We start from the raw sequence: 21,370 nt of genomic DNA, 5'->3' as shown, positions 1-21,370 counted from the left end.
ATGTGAACTGAGAGATGGAGGTGTGAGAGGCATGGACATTCAAAACCCAATGGTGAGAGAATACAGTTAAAGGCTCACAGCTAGGCTCCAAGAAGAGCTATATATAGAAGCACTGTTCTGCCTGACAGGCCCAGCAAGTGTGCTGACAGCAGATGAATGAAGGACATGACAGAGGGAAACACCTGTGCAGATCATTCTGAAATTCTGCTGCTCACTGAAACCCCTTAAGCCTATCTGCCCATGAAGAGCTTTACCTACGTTTCCATTCAAATAGCACATGAGCGATATGATTTAACAATGTTGTAATCATTACAGTTTTAAGCATCAAGAAATTCAGATGATCAGTGATAGCAGTCAACTTCATTTATTGTGGTAGTTTTAGTTAAACAGTACTTTACAGACTGATACTATTGTCAGGTTCTTCATGCTGAAAGGTTAAGCCTCAATGTATTTACATGTTTTGTTATTTCAACCATGATTGCATTTTGTGCTTCTCTGAACAGGCTGGCATATGAGCAGAAGACCTTTAAATAGTCAAAACTAAAATATGTTTTCCTTCAGTTAGAAGCTTAGTACAATAGAAAGCAAGCTGCAAAATGGGATTTTAAATCTGCAGGACCTAAATATCTGCCATTATCAATGGTCAACTGTTACGTCATTCGGGCCAGATTCTCAAGACTTCAACCTAAAACTTTTAGTACATTATTCAACAAAGATCTGAAGAAATCTAAGGACAGTGAAATCACAACTCTGGTTCCCAATCCTGGTCCTGAAGCACCCTCAGCCCTGCATATTTTTATGTTTTCTTGCCAAAGCACACCCACTTCAACTCAGGAAGGATTTGCTAATTAGCAGATTAGTTGGATCAGGTGAGGGCAAACACTCAAATATGCAGGGTAGGGAGTCCCCCAAGACCAGTGTTGGGAATCACTGCTCTAAAATGCTCTACAAATGTAGTGATAGCACAAGTATATGTAAAAGATTTAAAGCTTTAGCAACTGCCCCCAGGTCGAAAGAAGTACAGTACATTTTCCAAATATGTTCATTAGCACATGCTGCATAACAAATACATTTACATTTACAGCATTTAGCAGACGCTCTTATCCAGAGTGACTTACAAGAAGTGCTTTGTCAATCTAGAGAAAGTATCTTTGCTAGTTACCAATAGTTTAGAGAAAAAAGACAGTCCTGAGCTCAGATACTGCTAGAAATTAAATGTCACTGCAGACACAGAGAGAAAAAGAAACAGAGTTGAACGCAGAACTCTGGGATATTCAATGCAATACAATAACAATAAGATACAATACAATAAACTACAGGGAGAGAAAAATAGAGGGAGGAAAAGTCTCTTTACAGTACAGTACAAAGCAAAACATCTGTCTCATCTAAACAGCTTATAGTCCAAAGTACTTACCTACATATACCCTGCCAAACCTTCATCTGCAGGCACATGTGCAAAGCAAAGAGAAAAGAGAAGGGTCCAGCTGTTTCTTGCCTTGTCCCTGCAGCTAGACTGCTAAACTCAACGGGGCAGCCTGTTACACTTGGCTTAGTTCCCCTGCATTAAAAAAGGCAGTGCTTTCTAGAGTGTGCAATGTATTGCAACTGCAACTGAGTAACAGTTTGCCACAAAACCAATGTCAGAGACTGGGTAGAGTGATCGCAGTATTGCCACCTATATCTATTTTTATAGTTTGGAACCTCTTACAGTTAAGTTAGCATTTGTTCCGATTAATCACCAGGTCTCTGGCACAGAGTGGCATAAAAATATACAAATCTATATACAAATCTACTCAAAAATATTATAAAAATATACAAAACAAAACAAAAAAGTTGTGATCTAGTGGTTGATTGGTTATCATCAATCAGCCGTAGTCCTGAGGCAGTGTCTGTTTCCTCTAAAACAGGACAAAGCTCTTCATCACTGGCAAAAACCAAAACTTAAGACACACTGGGCTTAACACCAAAAACCAAACCAAGCTGATAAATAAAGCTGTTTGCATAAAATAAACTTACTAAAATTATTACAGTACTTAGGACATCATTTTTGGCTAAATGTTTTCAGTGGCAGAATAACTGGTGCATCCCATATTATTATTACCAACAGCTTTATAAATCACAGTTACATATTAATATGCCACAAAATTCACTGTCCTCAACAACAGAGAACAGCTATTCATCCAAGGCAATTAACTCTTATTTTGAATATTTTAAGGTATACTTTGGACTTTTTTCAGTCATTTCAAAACCTGTGGCTACAGAAATCAATCATGCTCACAGCTTCTGTTGTGGAAACAGCCTGATGACACTTTTTCTTTTTTGATATTAATACCAATGTGGAGTGATATTAAACCTTTGGCATTCAACATCTTTGGCAAACGCAACATGAACAGTGATCCCAAAGAACAAGTGTCACTTTTGACCATTTTTGGTTAAATATTGTCAGTGGCCACATATTTGCATCCCTAATTATTATCACTAACGGGCTTACAGTCTCATACTAACATTAAATGCATTAGCAGTTGCGCTATGGTGGAGCACAACAGCTCTCGACAGTAACCTTATGTATGTGTTTTGTAGCATCTGAAGGCATGGAGAAAATACACAGCATACTTCAGCAACAAAAACCCAAAGACCACTGAAAAAAGCACACATATATATGCAGCATTTAAAAGACATAACTCCCTAATAGATGATTACACTAGCCACACCTGAGGGCCTGCATCCAGTGGCTTTTATGGGCCTGATTATGTGGTAAATAGTATTAACAGTGTAAATATTTACATCGTTTCCAAGACAGTGGCACAGTAGGAAAACCACTGATGTGGGAGAGAGTCGGGGGGGGGGGGGGGGGGGGAGAGAGAGAGAGAGAGAGAGAGAGAGAGAGAGAGAGAGAGAGAGAGAGAGAGAGAGAGAGAGAGAGAGAGAGAGAGAGAGAGAGAGAGAGAGAGAGGGGGGAATATGAAGGTGCAGTCTGGCTGTAATACTTTCCTTGTGCTCAGCCACCACAGCATTCGGAACTACAAATTTATAGCTTAGCTGCTATGTACAAATAGGCACCATCACAAAATTTATTACATCTATGAGGGGCCTTAGGAATGCACTTTAAAACAATAGATTCTATACAGAAACAATCACTCAATTTATACCACTTACAGCTCCAATTTGGCTAGTGAACCACAAAATGGAAAGATGTTGAACGTGTAAATGAATGGATAAAGGGTAGGCCTGCCAGCTAAACAACCATTCATGTTCTTTCAAATTAGTTTAACCAAAGTTAAAACACTGCATTATGTATTGAGAACGCATCAGTGACTTGCTTTGAGCTTCACATCATCATGTGATTTCTCAGCTTCCCGGCACTGCAAGCATGTGTGTACATGAATGAGAATGCTCAGCTGGGAGCGCTCAGTTGCATCATCAGTGATGTCTAACATTTCTTCTAGCCTAAAATGTCTTTACATTAATTCTGTACCTGTGCACGGGAATGGGTGTGTTCGTGTGTGTCAGCAAATGACTAAAACAAGGAAAGAGTAACAAATGAATACAGAATATAAGAGAGGCTGAGGGGCTATGGCTTTGACTATGAGATCAATACCCTTGTGATTTCTCATGAGATTATCTTCAGACAGGAAGTATCACAGACTTGGTGAACTTAGTCAGGGCTAGAGAGGGAACTTCCCTGGTATGTATTCATGACTGACCTCAAAGGTCTCATGACACCCCTGCTGGACTTAGCCAGATACTCTGCCCTTTCATTCTAGCCTACGATCAGTTTTGTTGCCTGCCCTGAAAATGTTAACAATTTAGGAAACTAAACACGGTGTTTAGTCCACAGCATCCAGCAAAAAACAGGCATTAAGTATGTAAGAAAATACAACTGTCTTGTTGAAGTGGAAATTTATCTTATTTGTTATGTCCCACTTCACATTTCTGAGACATACACTCACCGGCCACTTTATTAGGTACAATTGCTTGTTAACACAAATAGGCAATCAGCCAATCACATGGCCGCAGCTCAATGCATTTAGGCATGTAGAGGTGGTCAAGACAACTTGCTGAAATGCAAACCGAGCATCAGAAGGGGAAGAAATGTGATTTAAGTGCTTGCTTGCTTGATTTAAGTGACTTTGAACGTGGCATGGTTGTTGATGCCAGACGGGCTGGTCTGAGTATTTCAGAAACTGCTGATCTACTGGGATTTTCATGCACAACCATCTCTAGGGTTTAGAGAGAATGGTCCAAAAAAGAGAAAATATCCAGTGAGCGCCAGTTGTGCGGACGAAAATGCCTTGTTGATGTGAGAGGTCAGAGGAGAATGGCCAGACTGGTTTGAGATGATAGAAAGGCAACAGTTACTCAAATAAATAAAATCTCTGAGGAATGTTTCCAACACCTTGTTGAAAATATGCCGTGAAGAATTAAGGCAGTTCTGAAGGAAAAATGGGGGTCCAACCTTTTACTAGAAAGGTGTATCTAATAAAGTGGCCGGTGAGTGTAATGCATGCACATTGATCTAAAAATACCTCAAATTACTATTCAGAGTTTTACCGCCCCCTGGTGTCAACACAAAAATACCTTCCAGCACACACAAAGATATGTGCATACAGGCAGACAAAACAAGCATTTAAAGTGGTAGACAAAGCAAGGACACACAAAACTGAAGATTAGGCATACTCTCATCACACAGTGTCATGCTAGGTACTGACCTGAGCTGTGCTTTGAGTTCGTTGAAGCGGGGCCGCTTGCTGGGGTCATATGCCCAGCACTTGGTCATCAGGCTATACAGGGTCGGGGGGCAGTTGGGTGGCATGGCTAGCCGCTCGCCATTCTCAATACGGCCAATGACATCATTGTTTTTCACACCTTGAAAGGGTTTGATCCCATACATCAGGATCTCCCACATACACACGCCTGGAAACAACATGAGAATTTACTGTCAGCATAGCAAACCAACAGAAATCCAGGAGGAAACACTCAAACCAAACCAATCACAGAGCGGATATTAATTTAATCACTACACACATGTGAATATACAGGATCTTCAGCTGCCTACACAATTTAATATCTTAAGCTATGATTTTAAAGGGAATTGTACTAATTTTTCAAAATGCTGCAAAGTCATTCAGAGTGGTTAAATATGAAATGGTACATTGTAGAAAAACTTACCAGTTTAGCCTTCTCTACAGCAGTGGTGAGAAGAACCAGGGATCACAAAGCAATTATAGCCATTTTATTTGCTATCCAAAATGATCAGTGAACTTAGATGTGTGAGTTTTCGTATGTATTTGTGAGTATTATTTTGCCATAAAACATCGAAACTCTGCATGTTTCATGAAATGTAATTTTGAAATTACATTTCAAAACTTTATCAAAACTTTCATAAAAAAAATGTCTTAGGCATCAGGTAATATTCATTTCATGTAATTGCTTGCTTTTAGGGACATTAAATGTTCCCATCACCACCACAGTGAACCTTTCTGACTCTATAAGTTCCTCCAGACTGAAGCGTTTTACATTAGACCTCTCTGACTCTTTAGTAATTTTTTTCAGTATCATGATGCAAATATGTAAGTGTAGCTGTTCCCAAACCTTTCACAGTCCTGTGCCCCCTTCAATATTAAACCTCCTGTTGTGTATCCCTTCTATTTTTTTTAGTCTACACATAATTTTCAATGTAAGTAGAAAAAGTAGAAAAGTTCAATGTAAACTTTAAACCATGTCCAACTGCCGCTTAACTTTATAAAAGGAATCAAGTTATTTGTACATTAGCACACACACATTGTAAATGACTGATGACTCAAAACAAACTGATGAGAAGGGTGTGCTTGATGAGACACATGTAAGTCTACAATGGGTTGTACAGGAATGAATTTTCCTCTTTAATCATTTTCCACACAGTGTCTGCGCCTGGATTTAGTTTTCGTTCTAGTAAGAGCCGAGAACTCACTCTGCAATACTATGCATACATCTGACCGTGAGTTCTGATCTTTGATCTTTACCACTTAGTCTGTTTGTTCCTGATTAAAATGAATTAAGTACTCATTTGTGCATGCAATATAAAACGACTGGGGTAGAATGTCAAACAGGCCTGTCTCTTACTCAGGAGCTTATGGATGGCTGAGTTCCTTGTGTCATCTGTCTCTGAGAAGTGCAGTATTTTAAAAGCCAGAGACCAACCTTCATTTATTTCATTTCTAGTCAAAATGGCCATTACGTTCATGTTAATCTACTTGCATAGGGAAAGGAAAAGTCTAAGGAACATGAGTTACAACCATGCAAGACCTGGTACACCACCAAAACTGTCACCATCAGATAAAAAGAACTTTAAGCTTTAATCTTTGATCGACAGAAGAAAATCCACAGGTGTTTCTGTCTAATACAGGTCTGAATTGATATGTAGCTGTCAAGAAGCCTCACTGAGAAAATGGACATTGGAAATGGAAAATGGAAAAAGGACAATGAGCAAAGTAGTTGCTGGAGCTCTTAGAATGATGGTCTGTTCACCCCAGTTCCCCAGTGACCAGTTCAGACCTTAACACCACTGAATGTGTTTGGGATTTGGATGATAAGCAGAAAATACCTCTGCCTATTTTTTTGAAAAACAAAGCAAGCATGAAAATGAAAGCCGGAATTTTCTGACCTAACCCCAATGTGAGTATACTCCTAGGAGGTGCATGTACACCAGCACATGCACCCCCATGTGCTGATGAAGCACACAGAGAGACCGGAAGAGATGATTTACACCAATGTCAGTGGAATTAAAGGTTCACAGTGTCAAATGTCTGCATCTCTGTGGAACCACACACAAAGACAGAACTGCTTTATTCACACACACACACCAACATTCCATAAGCTCCTTTTCTCTCTAAATGTTCACAATTACAGATACCCTCTTTTTCACAATACTAAAGTCTCTCTCTCTCTCACACACACACACACACACACACACACACACACACACTTACCAAACATCCACACATCACTGGATGAGGTAAAGCGTCTGAAGTTAATAGATTCTGGCGCCATCCATTTAATAGGCAGTTTCCCTTTAGAGGCTAAAGAGACAAAGAATATGGCTCGGTTCATAGACAGCCAGAGTGAACTCATTCATTAAAACACAGAAAAGGAATGAATTAACAAACAGAAACTTGGCAAAACTATGGAATGTACTACTCATAGCAGACATGCTAAGCCCAATTTAAGTATATATCAAACAACAGTGCTTTGCGTCCCTGTCAAAATGAAGACAATAGTTCAATTTAAAGAAAGCCCATCCTAAATAAATTAGGTACAGGCAAATATAGGTGGTATTTCTCATATTGCCAGTATAAAATTGTCTCTCATCTGTCATGCAGTGGCTGTGTAGCTGCATTCTGTAAAAGGACTACGGAGGTAAAACCTTTATAATAAGAGCTGTCCTCCATGTATCTGGAAAGGCCGAAGTCCCCCAGTTTCACACAGTCTACAGATGACACCAGCACGTTCCTAGCAGCTATGTCCCTGCAGGAGAAAGCAAATGTCATTTTAAAGCCACAGGCAGAAGCAGAACTGAAAGAGCATGACTTCATTACAGACTGGTTGTCATGGAGAGCACCTACTGTGAGAGAGATGAAATGCAATGTGGCGTTAGCAAAACCCTAATTGGAAGACAGCAGACGAGGTCATTATGGGAAACAAGGGAAGGCTAGTTGATTTCTATGCACAAGACACACTCACCTGTGCACAAAGCGCTTGCTCTCCAGGTAGGCGAGCGCTGTGCTGAGCTGATAGGAGAACAGGATCAATGAGGCTAAATCCAAGCTGTACTTACGCACTTGCAGGAAAGAGCGCAACTGGAATAATAAGAGGAAAAAAAATTCAAACATGAGAGCAACTGATAAAGAACCGATGGATTTGATTAGTATTTCATATGGACACACATGAGTAAAGCAGCTTCTGTTGATTTGTATGCATTTTTAACTGAGAATCTCAACCAAGGCACTACACATGGCACTAGTGAGTGTTCACTTGGGGAGATTTATTTACATCATTTATTGGCTTGAGTGGCTCATCGCTTTAATATAACACCATCTTCTATCTAGAATTTTCTTTTATCTATAATTTATCTCTACATCTATTCTTATAGAATATTATCATACACACAAGCAGGTCTAATGCTCCCATTTCTCCTCCCAACTCACACAGAAATTCAAGATAATGACAAGGATTATAAAAAATAAACAAATAAAAACCTGATGTATAAGCATTGGTGAAGTTTTAAAATGTATTGTTCACTCCCCAGTCAATACAGTCCGTATACGAAAACTGAATTAACTGTTTTTTGTCATACATGCAGCTATTCAGTCTACAGCAGTTCAGCTCTGCCCATTCACACTGAAGTTACAAGGCTTTGGTGCAGATTGCAAGACTTAAAAGTAATTCATTTCATTTCTCAGAGTTTATATCCATCACTCAGTGACAGCATGGACACTGTCTCTTGGCTGAAGAGTTGATGTTTGTTAGACAATCTGACAGCTCAGTGTCAGTATATGGACATTAATAGAAATACTGCACTTTCCACTCAGCAAATTTTCCTCACACGATACGACAATCATGTCCAACGTTTCAAGAAACTATTATTATGCTGTCTTAAACTAGCTGAACTCCTTAGTGATGATGTAATGGTGCACCATTATAAATAACAACTCCTTTTAAGTCCTGTAAGCTCTGTGATTAAGTCACTGATCATTTATGGGACATTGTGTTATGAAAAATGTATCTGGTAAAATTCGGCCTAGCATCCTATGCTGGTCTAGGGCCAATGTCCTTGGTCTAATTCTTGCAGTATCGTTAAAAAGAACAAACTGCTCACCTCTCCCAGAGTGCAGAGCTCCATAATGATCCAAACAGGGTTCTCTGTGATGACACCAATCAACTTCACAATGTGTGGGTGATCAAACTGCCGCATGGTCACTACAGAGGCACAGTGAGAGACTCAAATAACTATATTTACAAACCTCAAGCTATTTCACTTTGATAAACACATTTTCATGACGAGAATGCCTTTTTGTCTGGGCATGTGGTTCAAGTTGGTGGCCACAAAAACCAAAACATTACTATGACTAAAATAACAGCATATAAACATATACAGTGCTCAAAACTTCTGAGACACATCTATTATCCCTTTTTTAAGACTGTTTGATTTGTGTTTTGATAAAAATACTGTCTGTGAGAAAGATTACAGACACACTGTAAAATCAAGTGTTTGCCTCACTTATGTTTTCCATTAATTACAGGGGGATAACTTTGAGATTCAATTTGTAAATGTGGTCATTATTGGTAGTTATTATAACTTCACTGATGGATACAAATGAATAGATTATATATTTACTTTACAGAGTAATAAACAGGGAAGATGTAACTTGTATTCAGAGACTGCCCCCAAAACTACATTTGAGTACTGTAAATAAAAACTAACACAAGGGATTTCCTATAATGAGAGTTCGAGGAAACTGCAGCAGAAATGTTAACAGTATTAAACTGTATTTGGGGAGATAAGATATAGACAAACAACTCCTATGCAGCTAGTGAGAGAACACCCCAAGCATAAACGTGATGCCAGATACAGAATGTAAAACATCCACAATGAAGAATAGAGGGAAAATAAAAAGACAGGAAGAGCTCTGTTCAGTGAATGTACTCTCCCAGACACTAAAACTATATCTACACTATAAAACTTCCAAACTCACATTCAAAACACATACATGTTGGTGTCCTCTGTAAGACCTAGACAAGACATGAGGAGGCTCTCTAACAACAGCTGCTCTTTTACAACTTCACAATGTTTACACTTCTCTTTGTCCTTCACCCAGTTTCATTCTTATGCCTTATTGTGATGGAAACTTAATGTAAACACTTGCTGAATGAGGTGAAATCACACTGTGCTTACAGGACTCTGTCTCTCTAAACAAGCTGACTGAGGAAACACACAGATGAGCTGGAGACATTTACCATTTCAGGAAAACACCATGGAAGGCATCATGGATCCACAATTTAAATCATTAGATTTTCTATTCCTATTAGAATAGGAATCTGTGCCAACAATGCATATTCACTTGTTTACACTACGGCTATCAAAGTGAATGTGTTAATATCTTAATATTATTAAAGGTGCTACCTTTTTAATGACATTAACTTTTTACATGTCCTTAAAGTGTGCTGCATGTTCGTATGATGACTGTAGCCCTCTTCAAATTCAGCTTTTAAAGCAATATGTTCAATACTTTCTATGGAAATCAAGTGATTAAATGAAATCAAGTAATTTCCCTGTTCAAGTTCATTTGAACCCTGTATTGTTGCCATGAAAATAACGCTACTGAATTATCAGAAGTAAAATATTAATGTTTAAGCTTCCCCTCCCACTTACATAGCTATACCAAAATGCACTACATATTAAAGATGTCACAAAACAAATGTATTCAGTGTTCTCTGATGTTTACATAGCAGGGATGTGACTTTGGTCAGGCTGAAAAACGCCCAGATGCGGTTTGCATGCCCATTTAGAAACATATGATTTGACCCTAAAATTAAAAAAGCTGGTTATCCCTTTTCCGGCACGCTTATGAATAATTTGATGGGGTCTGCTCCGATATGCCGATTTATAGTGAGGTATTGCGATGGCTCACACAGAAGCAACATGCCAAAATAAAAACGGCAGGAAAATAAAAGTAACATCCATGTTAATAAGCTCATCATACTAGTTTGCTGGCTATGATACTTGAAGCTTGCTAGTAGCTAACGTTACCTGTACTAGCTACTTTCTTTCAATGTCAACAGCAACACAAAGTAAATCACAGTTGTTAGCTCACAATGAAACTGTCGATTTAAGATGAAGCAGCCTTAACTTTTAAAAAGTGGATAAAAATCACACAGCATGGAGTTTTCACAGAGAAAAATGTGCTGCGCAAAGTTGAAAGTTGTGAAATGAAAGTCCAGGATTCTATTAATCGTGATCTGAAGGTTTTCATTTTCGCCAGTGTGTTTTGTGAATAGAACATTTTATTAAGAAGCTGTGAATAAACAGCCAGTGTCAGCCTCGTCTAAAGATGAACATCAGCTATGACTGTTGACAGTTTGGCTCCTTGAGAAACATCTGAAAAATGCTGACAACCCTACATGGCCTGGAATGGTACATTTCTCCACACAGCCTCCATTTTCATTCCAGTTCAGGTATGTCAGGTCCAGGTACCGAGCACTTGGTATTTAATTACGCCAAAGAAAATACAGTTTTCCATTCTATGACACATTTAAGTGGAAAAAATCCTTCTTAAATGGTCAATTTTGAGCAAATAAGACCAATGAGCATTGATCATGATTAAATACAAACTATGTCATTAATTACAATATATATATTGTTTTTTAATCATTGGGTTACAGCCTTGGGTTACACAAATAAACTTTAACAATTAGCCCAAAAAGAAGAGCTCTGCAGAGCTGCAGCTCCTGAACTCTCAAAAGTTTTTGGCTATACAGCACAGTGACACATTATGGATTCTGAAAATTCTGTACAGTCCTACGTAAATGACTGAGTATATACACAGCAATTTAAAAGAATCAACAAATAAATACACAGCTGCAAAACATGCACACATGAGTACTGTATATACTGTATATGAGTGTTCATACTGTAAATGATCAGTACTTACAGGCCTCCTGGAGGAATTTCTCTCGAACACTGTCAGAGGTGCTATTTTTACAGGTCTTTATGGCCACTGAGAGGGCAGGGCTCTCCTACAGAAAGAAAAAAATATATATAGATTATTTTATTTTCCAAAAATGACCAAAAACAAATAATACATAAACTTTCAAAGATTTCAAAGTCACTGGAAAAGGATAAGTCAAAGCTTTTAAAATGACTTCATTAACAAAAAATAAAAACAATGTCTCAAAAATAACACATATACATGTGTGTCCATCAGTTTCTGAATTGAGAAATCAAGTTCAATCAAGTAATTGTGACAACCTTTAATAAACTTTACTGAAATGTACTACAATATTTTTCACAGGCGTGCTACCATCACATTCAGTGGACAGGAAATTGAGTACCGGACAAACATAGTCTCCCTGGTGAACGTCTCCAAACTGTCCTTCTCCTATACAGCGACCTAGCTCAATCCTCTCTCTCTGGATCTCGTAGTCCCTGGCTGAGGGAACACACAGTTTCAGAATCATCATAACAGAAAACAGCATTTCAGAGGGCCACACTTGGAGTCCAGGGCTCAAATCAAATGTTTCAGAGTGAGAGCACTGATCCAGGGTCAGTCTGACCTCTCACATCATAATGAATATGACAAAGCAGACCCTAAACTGTTACTTTTACTCTGAAACATTCGATATAAGCTCCAGCAATGTTACTGTCTAGACAGCATTTAGGCAAACGCAGCAATCAGTTGCAAAATCATTGGGCCCTAGTAGCAATTTCACAACTAAAGTTATAAACTAATTTTAATTCATTTACAGGCTTGCTTTATTCAAACAGTTACCACTTCTAAACTAAATGTGTACAGTACTGCGCAAAAACCATAGGCAGCCAAGAACATTAGTAAGTGGGTTTTTGGCTTTGCCAGCAAAATCACAATATAGTCATATGTTAATTGATTTTCTAAGTGAAAATAATCCAATATCCTCTACAATGAACACACTTAATTATGATATTTTATTTTATTAAATATGACACTTTAGTGCACAAATACAACACAAAATGTCATAACTTTCCAGCAGGCCACATTATGTTTTACTATGTTTCCAATATGTTAAATGCAAAAAGACAATAATTGTCCATTAAAATGTGCAGAAGTGTGTTCTCTGCAGAGGATGTGTTAACTTACATTCACTCAAAATGTCTGCATACACCTGTAACAGTATTACAACAAATAATAAATATAAAAACTGTTTTGTCCTTACAGTTAGAGGAACACCGGTTTGGTTCCTGACATCTCGCTGCACTCCAACCATTGCATTGGTTGTTAAATTCCATCAGCAGCACCTGATTTAATTTAATAAAGGACTGATAAGCTGAAGCAGCAACTGGATGGTAACTGTAAATACTGGACTTCCTCAAGGAGAGCCTTGGAAATGTTTAAACACACTGACACACATAAAACCAAAATGTATTATGTATTTATTTAATCATAGAGCCGTTTTAAACAAATAAAAGCTTTGTGATAAGCAGCTTTACAGATGATTTTCTCAGATTTTTGCACAGTACTGTATTAATCTGCAGGAATCAATGAGATCACATACTGTTATAAGATCCAAACAATAGCACTTTACACATGCAACAATCAGGAAAACAATTCACTCTATGAAACTCAGTTCTACTGAATTTAGGTTTAGATTTTTGATGGGCTAGAAGTAAAAACAGCTCATCAGCCACAACCAAGGAATGCTGTGAAAAGGATAAAACACTGAACAAATACAGCAACCAAAAACTCTTTAGAACTGCTCCTTCTGGTTGTTCAATGTAGCCACTAAGCACACTTGTGAAAGTTCATGTTCACAGAAATTAGTAACTTGGGACCAAAAAACACAATCACAAACTGACAGGCAAAGGAAAAAGCACACGCACATTCTCTCTCTCTCTCTCTCTCTCTCGCTCACTCACTCAAACACACACACACACACACACACACACACACACACATATATATAAAAGGTCATAGAGGTTCAGCATTGCACAAGCACAAGCAAAAGAATGGAAAAAGCAGGAGAAAGACCTTTACCTTCATCTAGTCCATAGTATTCTGGAGTGAGATTAATATGAGAAGAGACAAAATTGGATATATAACACTGAATGTCAAAATAATCATTAATGGCTAATCCCTACAATAGTAAAGCTCTAGATAATGTGGACTAGAGTCAAAAAAGAATAAAATCTCTTTGGTTACACTGATGGAAAATGTGAGCTTTTGTTTTCTACAAAAGAATGTGGCCACACTGCCAGACAGCATAGTAATGCGCTACTTTGGTTTACTTTAAGTTTGTGGAGTGTTTGCAATTACCTGGATTACTGCATGAACAACTCATTAAATGTGATCTAAGATACAGTACTAAAGACTACAGGTTTATAGCGCAATATATTCACTGAACAAACAGTTTAAACGATAAAGTGTGTAGACCTCTAAATGAATGACTTCATGGATTGAAGGTGTTCCAGTGGACATTCACCTGCCCCCCCCATACAATAAATCAGACTTTCGTTGGTTACCTGCTCTACTGCTGTGCAAAACTAATGGAATAAGTGTGTAGAAAAATTGAGAAAAAAAACTTAAGGTAAAAAGAACCAGAAAGGTTTAAAATAGATCTCTCAAGTTTCTTTTATCATCCAGCGGATATTTTACAAATAGAAGAAATTTGGCACAAATCTGCTCTCCCTAGAAGTGGGTGTCCTACAAAAGTCAGTACAAGGACACTGTGGAGGTGGAAGGATTAATCGGCTATGCATCATTATCTGCCTATTTTAGCCCAAATATTATTCTAACTTGGCTGATCCTGAGAGATGATCTGTGATGTTAATACATATAAGCCTTATTTCGCACCACTTAAGGCAGAATGTGAACATTTAAACAAGAAGCTGGGAAATCAACTTCAGCCTCATCATATCTGTTGCACCAACGAAAAACTTTTTTTTCCCTGAAGTATGTTACATATTTGGCTTCTTTTTTGCTGTAATCTCACTGTGTGAATGTGCAGAACTGTAATTAACATGGTTTGTTGTCAAAGCTTTGACGATTCATTTCTTTTAAAATTTGTTTGTTTTAAAAGTTGTTTGTCTTGGCAATGCGCATCCATGAATTTAGGAGGCAGGAGCACTGAACATTTTTGCTGTTGGGTTTGCTTCTGCACCTTTAAATGCACCATTCAGCTGCACCCTCAATCAAACTAAAAGGTGATCAACAATCAGTATCAGCCCCAAAAACACTTAACAGTCATCAGAAACACAGTAAAATACTGAAAATGACAGCTGAAGTGGTTATGATAGAAGACAACACCACTCTGAACAAAAAAGGAAGCCCACTTTGCTTTTCACAGCACTACTGCAATGAGAGATGAAAAAGTTGAACTTACAGGTAAATGTGCACAGTGTTATCATTTTTTACATGATACATTTTCCGGTACAGAAGTAAAAAAAGAAATGCCAATATTCATTCTGTGGTTATTTTTCCTTTTTGTTTTTTTTTTTCCTTTTCTTAGAAGCCAAATAAACTGAAGTACAGATAGAGTGCAAGATCTAAGTGGGAGCTGAACAAACACATGTAAACGTTATGTTGCTTCTATGTGTATTTGGCAGTTATGGAACAAGACACCTAACCTAGTTGCACATCATGTTCATATAAGGAACTCCAAGGAGGAAGCATTTTTTTCAGGGAAAAATTAATGACATTTTCAAAAGTTGCTGCTATCACAATCTGTGGAAAAGAATGCCCTGAAGCCTTCCCTGAAGATTTTGGTATTAAAAGATTTTGCCCTCTTCATATTTTTCCTCCCAAATTTAACTGGACCCTTAAAGTTGTTAAGCAGTCAAAATACAAATAACGCTACACCTATGTTGCAAGTATTAGTACTAAAGCACTAAAGCACTTTGAGATATTAATCTGAGATTGTCATTTTAAGATTCATTTTTGAAAACAAATAATATTTGGCTACCAAACTCTCTTTTGAAGTTTATTTACAACAGTGTTCGGTGGTAGTTTGGTTGCATTTAGTTCTTTCAGTGTTTGAAGTATACTGCTGACTTTTGTGGAAGGTCAGATTATCTTATTACATTCATGCAGAAATTCAGATAATATCAAACTTCAAAAACTTCTTACAGTAGTATGTGCTAAATTATTGTTCTATATTCTGGTGCACAAAACATGATTTTGGCCAATTGGTAACAAAGTCAGCCCATCTCTAATATCTGAAATGATGTGCCTATAACTAGTATGTATTTGTATGAAATGTACTGGATCATGAGTAAGGAATGCTGGTATAGGCTAACAGCCATATAAAGGAACAGCATGAAAAGCCCAAGACTTGCTCAGCAGAAAGAAACTCCCCAAGATCAACAGAGGCAGAGAAAGTAAACAGTAGACGAAAAAGTGGAGCACACACTAGAAACTAGGTTAATGCTGTGCATGAGCTATGAGCAAATGAAAGGTTTCAGGAACATCTGCTCTAGACACTCAGCAAGGTGAGGAAAGTTAGTACAAACAACATATTAACCCTAGCACAGCTGCCACACCTACTACTAGCTTTCCCTTCTAAAGTCTGTCTGTAAGACATTAAGGAAAAACTACTTCAGTATCTTAAGCCACATGTATTCTGTTTCAGTCTCTTAACCCTCTCATTGTTGAGCTTGGCTCATTCTCTTGTACTCAAACACTAAACCATAACCAACTGCACTGAAGTACAAAACAGCGGCAACCTATCCAGCAGCTCAGACTCACGAGTGACAACTTGTACTCACTGGAGGGCATGGTGTATGCGTCTTCTTCATCTATGATCTCCGCATAGTCGTCTGTCTCTGTAGGGAGAAGGCAGAATTAACCAAAACACAGCAGCAGAACAGCTTGAAAAAACATCAAAACAGTTCCCCACTTTTTTTCATAGTACCACTGAATGACAAGGTGCTCAAGAAACTAGCAGACCCCCTCTGTTTTCAGGGCTAGGATAAAGAATCCATATTGCTCTCCTCCAGCCCAGCTGAATGTTTAACAGGTTTGGCAGCCTAATAAGATCTGCACAGCTGTGGTATTTAAAAGAGAGAGAGAGAGAGAGAGAGAGAGAGAGAGAGAGAGAGAGAGAGAGAGAGAGAGAGAGAGAGAGCGCGAGAGAGTGAGAGATGAGCAGGATGAGGCTATTTTTTTTTCTTCACAGCTTTGGAAAAAGCAGATGAAGTCATGGGTAGATCAGTACTCATTGTGTCTCTCCAGGCTGCTTTTAAGGAAAAAGTTACAGTGTTTTGCTGCCAAGAGGCCGGGAGAGGCAGAAGAATGCAGCTGTAGGAGGGAATCTCTCTCTGCTCAGCTGGACACTAATATAAAGCCTGGATACAGTCACCAACATAACATATGGTTTATCAGACTGTATTCATCCATTTCCAAATGTGACTGCAAAATATTATATATATAGAACACAAATACATTCAGATTGGACTCCCCAGAGATCAGGGCAGCTGCCAAATATTTCACCTCTGATCAGGGAAAGAAAGCAACAGCTGTTTTTAACAGATACAAATCCGAAAAGAACGCACCATGGCAATACAAACAAGATAAAACCACCCTAAATCTCACAGCAGACTTTTATCAGAGTGGTTCCACATACCAATATCAAAATTGTATTAATGTCAGCAATGCTACAGATGACCAATTCAACCAAGCTGCTAAATAATGGCCCATGAAACAGCTTAAAGCTGTATTGGTTGTCACAAAGAAAGTAGAACACCTTAACATGATATTTTGGATGTGGATATCTGTTGTGGACAATGCAAAGTCTAAAATGTCCTAGGTAACCCCTGCTGAAGTTAGCAATGCTGTTCAAACAGATCTAGGACAGACTATTTTGCCTTTTAAATGTTTAGCCTGGGTGAATTTGGTCATACAAGAAACAAGAGCATGACTTTACCGTCCCCACTAATCTCATCTGCAGATCCAAAAGAGTATGCATGAAAGAGAGAGAGAGAGAGAGAGAGAGAGAGAGAGAGAGAGAGAGAGAGAGAGACACTGTATTCAGTAGAGGGTAACTGACAAAGGTGCTTAGACAAGAGCGCAATATATTTGGCAACAAAGTCTTTAAAGACTGCTTGGAAGAAGCTCTAAATAAACAGACTGTGTGGTAATGAACGCCACGACAGACTTCAAAGTGAATGCCCAAAAACAACTACGACTACTACATGGCACACAGCCAGAATACTTCTTAAAAACACTGTGCAAATAATCAATACATCTCAGACAATACAGTAAAATATGATTTATATTATGAGCTGCAAAACCACATCACTGAGAACTGCATATGCAAAACACTGGCAAATGTAGAGTAAGCCTAAACACTCAGAGGGGGGCCTAAACACTCAGAGGAATGTAGTTCATGTGCATTATTCTTAAATTAAAAGGAATGTAGTACAGCACAACTAGAGACAAAGGTCCACCATACATGCTAGGTATCAGCGTACACTTGGCTACAATAGAAAAAACATGCACACAACAGCCATTCTTAATACTTCTTTCAAAATATTTGCTTACATTCAAGCATACAAGAGTCGTTCAAGTCCACTGAAGTCTGGTCAATTCTGTAATTTTTTTTTTTCAATTATATGTATTAAAATATATTTCAATTATATATAGAACAGCCCTTTTTGTTGCTGCAATTTTCCTCAGGATTCCTAAAGTCAGTCTGTCTGTGGGTCATCATTGTCACTGATGGATGCTTTGTAGAACCAGGATACAGTTGCTAATCCTTGTTTCATCCCATTTCTCAGCACCACTAACAAACGAGAGTTGAGAGGTGTGTGAGCATGTTGTGTCTTACCGGAGATGGAGATGGCCCTGGCCTTGACCCCCTGCAATCGTTTCTCATGGTTTGAGGCTCTGTGGAGCAGAGGTTGGAGCAGATGAATACTATACATCATTAATCATATGTACAACACTGCCATAGTCCTAGACCGTAGCTACAACAGACTGCTTGGTGCACAAGCTGCTGGGTGGCTGTTCCACTGGTCTACAAAATGGGAGGTGGGGGGTGAGACTGTTACATCAGTATCTGATTCAAAAAGGATGGGGGGGAGGGGTGTCATACTGCCATTGAAACAAACTGAGAAATTCCTCATGATGCAGACAAGAAGGGCACGGAATAGCAGGTTGTAAGACACTAAGAGATGAACTGAACACTTGAAATCAGCAAGTATGAAAAGAAAGACCACAAAAAAGAGCAGACGAGTGAATATATGTAAGCTTTGGCTAATGGGTTGGTTCATCAGTGTCAATGTTTTCCCTTTTTTTTAATGTGAAAAAGACTCGCCTTGACTTAAGTCACAATCAGTGATGGCTGGTTATCATATTGGATGGGAGGGCTTTAATTAAAAAAAAAAAAAAAAAGGGGGGGCACCTATAAATAGTTCACATACTAGAATCACAACAGCAGCACTAATATAATGAAATGAGCTGTCTAGCTAGCTATAGCTTGAAAATTAATATTTATTAATTACTGTTGATGTGTACATTAGTAAACTGCTATATAGATAAGATAATAATCATGCCAAAATTTGCAGGAGTATTGCTCTTTATCAATGTCAACTGGAACGAACCATGTTCAGATCATTAAATGATGGACTTTGCAAAACAGCAAAATATAAAGGAATAAAAAAAATCTTATTTGGATGTCTATTACAAACTTCAAAATGTTCATGTACAGTTGCTATAGCACCGCCACTGGCTTGGCACAAACACACTGCAAATCCTTTAAGGGCACTAACAAATCAGCATTATAGAAGTGGTAAAAACTTCAGACAACAGGCCTCTTAGAAAGCAAACTAAAATGCTTCTGCATCAAAACATTGCCATGAAACAGCATGCTCACAATTCAACTGTACCTGTCACAATAAAAAGTTACAATGGCTTCAAGTCTGTCTCAGTCAAAAAGATTTTAGAACCAGACCTACCAGCCCCAACTAGTACACACTACAGTGTGGCAGGAAGATGGAGCTGAACATCCCAAATGTATAATGAATTCTACAGTGTAATAATTTGCAACATATTTGGCTTGAAATCACAGATCGACCGTGGAAGCACTTGGGCTGGATGTGAATCACCTAAAATTAGCCTAAGCACATTTTTCTTATAACCTCTTGATGGCGCTATTGTTCTTGGATTCAGAAAAGTCTAAAACGCATCTAGTCATTTGCTAACAGCAAATAATGTGGATGCCTAAAATTGAACCTTTTGATACTAAATTCCAAGGGCTCACTAGTCCATTTATACCAGCTCGCCCAGGTCATGACAGAATCAGTATCACAGTTCTGTAGCAATGGACAAAAAGGATGAGGGAAAGTACGTTTCTCTTAAGACATAAAAGGAAAATCACCAGTCACACAGCTTTTTAAGTCCCTCAGCGTGCTCACAGAATGAGTGTTTAATTCTGCTATGTGTACACCATTTAGAGAATGGGTAAAGAATGGTCAAGTTGTGCTTCCTTCACAGAACTAACATGGCAAATTTCATCCTCATGTATCTCCAAATTAATGACAGACTGCACAGATGTGACTCAAAATTTAAGCTCAAGTGCAGGACCCTCTGCAATGCTTTCAGAAGATATTTTCATGATATTTCTCCATTTTTTCCATTTCATGGAAAACAGACTTTTCCTTGCTATTTCTGTATACGTTCACGTTTCCATTCACTCTGCAGTCTATATTCTCCATAAAAAGAAAAAAGTTTTAAAAACAGACTGCTTATTCTGTTCACATTAGTTTGGACCTGAACATTTATTATAAGAAACATTTCAGGACTGCACTTTGACTGCTGCAATACACAGTGCAGCTATTTAGAAGAGAGATCATTTACATATCAGTCTAAAAGGCACAGTGACCAAAAAAGCCTCTTTAAAATGTTAGAAAGTTGTTAGAAAATGGTCATATAGAAATTAATTATGACAATTTTTGGTCCATAAAACCACAAAAATATCTTACAAAAAAGAAAATGTAGGATATTGTCCGTTTGAAGTACGGGGGGGGGCTGGGGGGCACTTCTGCGAAAGTGAATATCACTTACTTTGGAGCCTTTGGGATTGAAGGCAATGCTCTTTCTCCCTCTGTTGGACACAAGACACAACTCCATTTAAGCCATACATGTGATGGACAAATAGAAGACAGCATGCACTAATAAAAAGTGGAATCATGGACAATACAATTGATATACTTAACTACAACAATGACCAGAAATCTTGTAAGATGGGTAGCCAAACTGGAATCAGGATATTTTTATAATACATAATATTACATAACAGTTTTATAATAGTTACCTTTTTGTATACGGACGATGAAGGACAAGGAGGTTCCGCTGACAAGCCGGCAATAGCCATCAATCAGGTCAGCCATATTCTCTGCTGTGCTCAGACTTGGAGTTGTCACTGTTAGAGGCTGCAGTGAACATACAGAGCATCAATCAGCATTGTGCACACTACACACTACATAGCCAAACGCATATATACACAGTACCCAGGTAAACATTCATATACATAAGATGTGCACCTTCTACCTCGTACTCATGCTACTGTGGTCCATGCTGCTGTTATTTGCACCCCTTTATTTGCACCTTCTATTTATTGTTTATGTTACTTTGGGAGTTAACTGGAC

At 38.3% G+C, this 21,370-nt stretch overlaps 1 protein-coding gene across 17 annotated transcripts in view; it reads right to left on the bottom strand.

The window, feature by feature from the left end:
- ptk2ab (protein tyrosine kinase 2ab) overlaps positions 1 to 21,370 on the bottom strand; it is a 97,796-nt gene that overhangs the window by 18,692 nt on the left and 57,734 nt on the right. For 9 of the 17 annotated variants that reach the window (XM_017713184.2, XM_017713176.2, XM_037537277.1 and 6 more), the window contains 13 exons: positions 21,037 to 21,154; positions 20,787 to 20,826; positions 18,550 to 18,608; positions 17,647 to 17,664; positions 16,490 to 16,546; positions 13,764 to 13,784; positions 12,088 to 12,185; positions 11,688 to 11,772; positions 8,855 to 8,955; positions 7,720 to 7,835; positions 7,403 to 7,503; positions 6,969 to 7,058; positions 4,710 to 4,914 (listed from right to left, as the gene is read on the bottom strand). In XM_017713184.2, the coding sequence (XP_017568673.1) occupies positions 4,710 to 4,914; positions 6,969 to 7,058; positions 7,403 to 7,503; positions 7,720 to 7,835; positions 8,855 to 8,955; positions 11,688 to 11,772; positions 12,088 to 12,185; positions 13,764 to 13,784; positions 16,490 to 16,546; positions 17,647 to 17,664; positions 18,550 to 18,608; positions 20,787 to 20,826; positions 21,037 to 21,154 (1,109 nt within the window). The remainder of the gene's footprint in view (positions 1 to 4,709; positions 4,915 to 6,968; positions 7,059 to 7,402; positions 7,504 to 7,719; positions 7,836 to 8,854; positions 8,956 to 11,687; positions 11,773 to 12,087; positions 12,186 to 13,763; positions 13,785 to 16,489; positions 16,547 to 17,646; positions 17,665 to 18,549; positions 18,609 to 20,786; positions 20,827 to 21,036; positions 21,155 to 21,370) is intronic. The other 8 variants (XM_017713177.2, XM_017713181.2, XM_037537276.1 and 5 more) reach the window with 3 other exon arrangements.

The sequence above is a fragment of the Pygocentrus nattereri genome, chromosome 3, assembly GCF_015220715.1.
Source record: "Pygocentrus nattereri isolate fPygNat1 chromosome 3, fPygNat1.pri, whole genome shotgun sequence".
NCBI classification, from domain to species: domain Eukaryota; kingdom Metazoa; phylum Chordata; class Actinopteri; order Characiformes; family Serrasalmidae; genus Pygocentrus; species Pygocentrus nattereri.
Note: the sequence above shows the minus strand (reverse complement) of the source record. Positions and strands in the feature narration are given on the sequence as shown.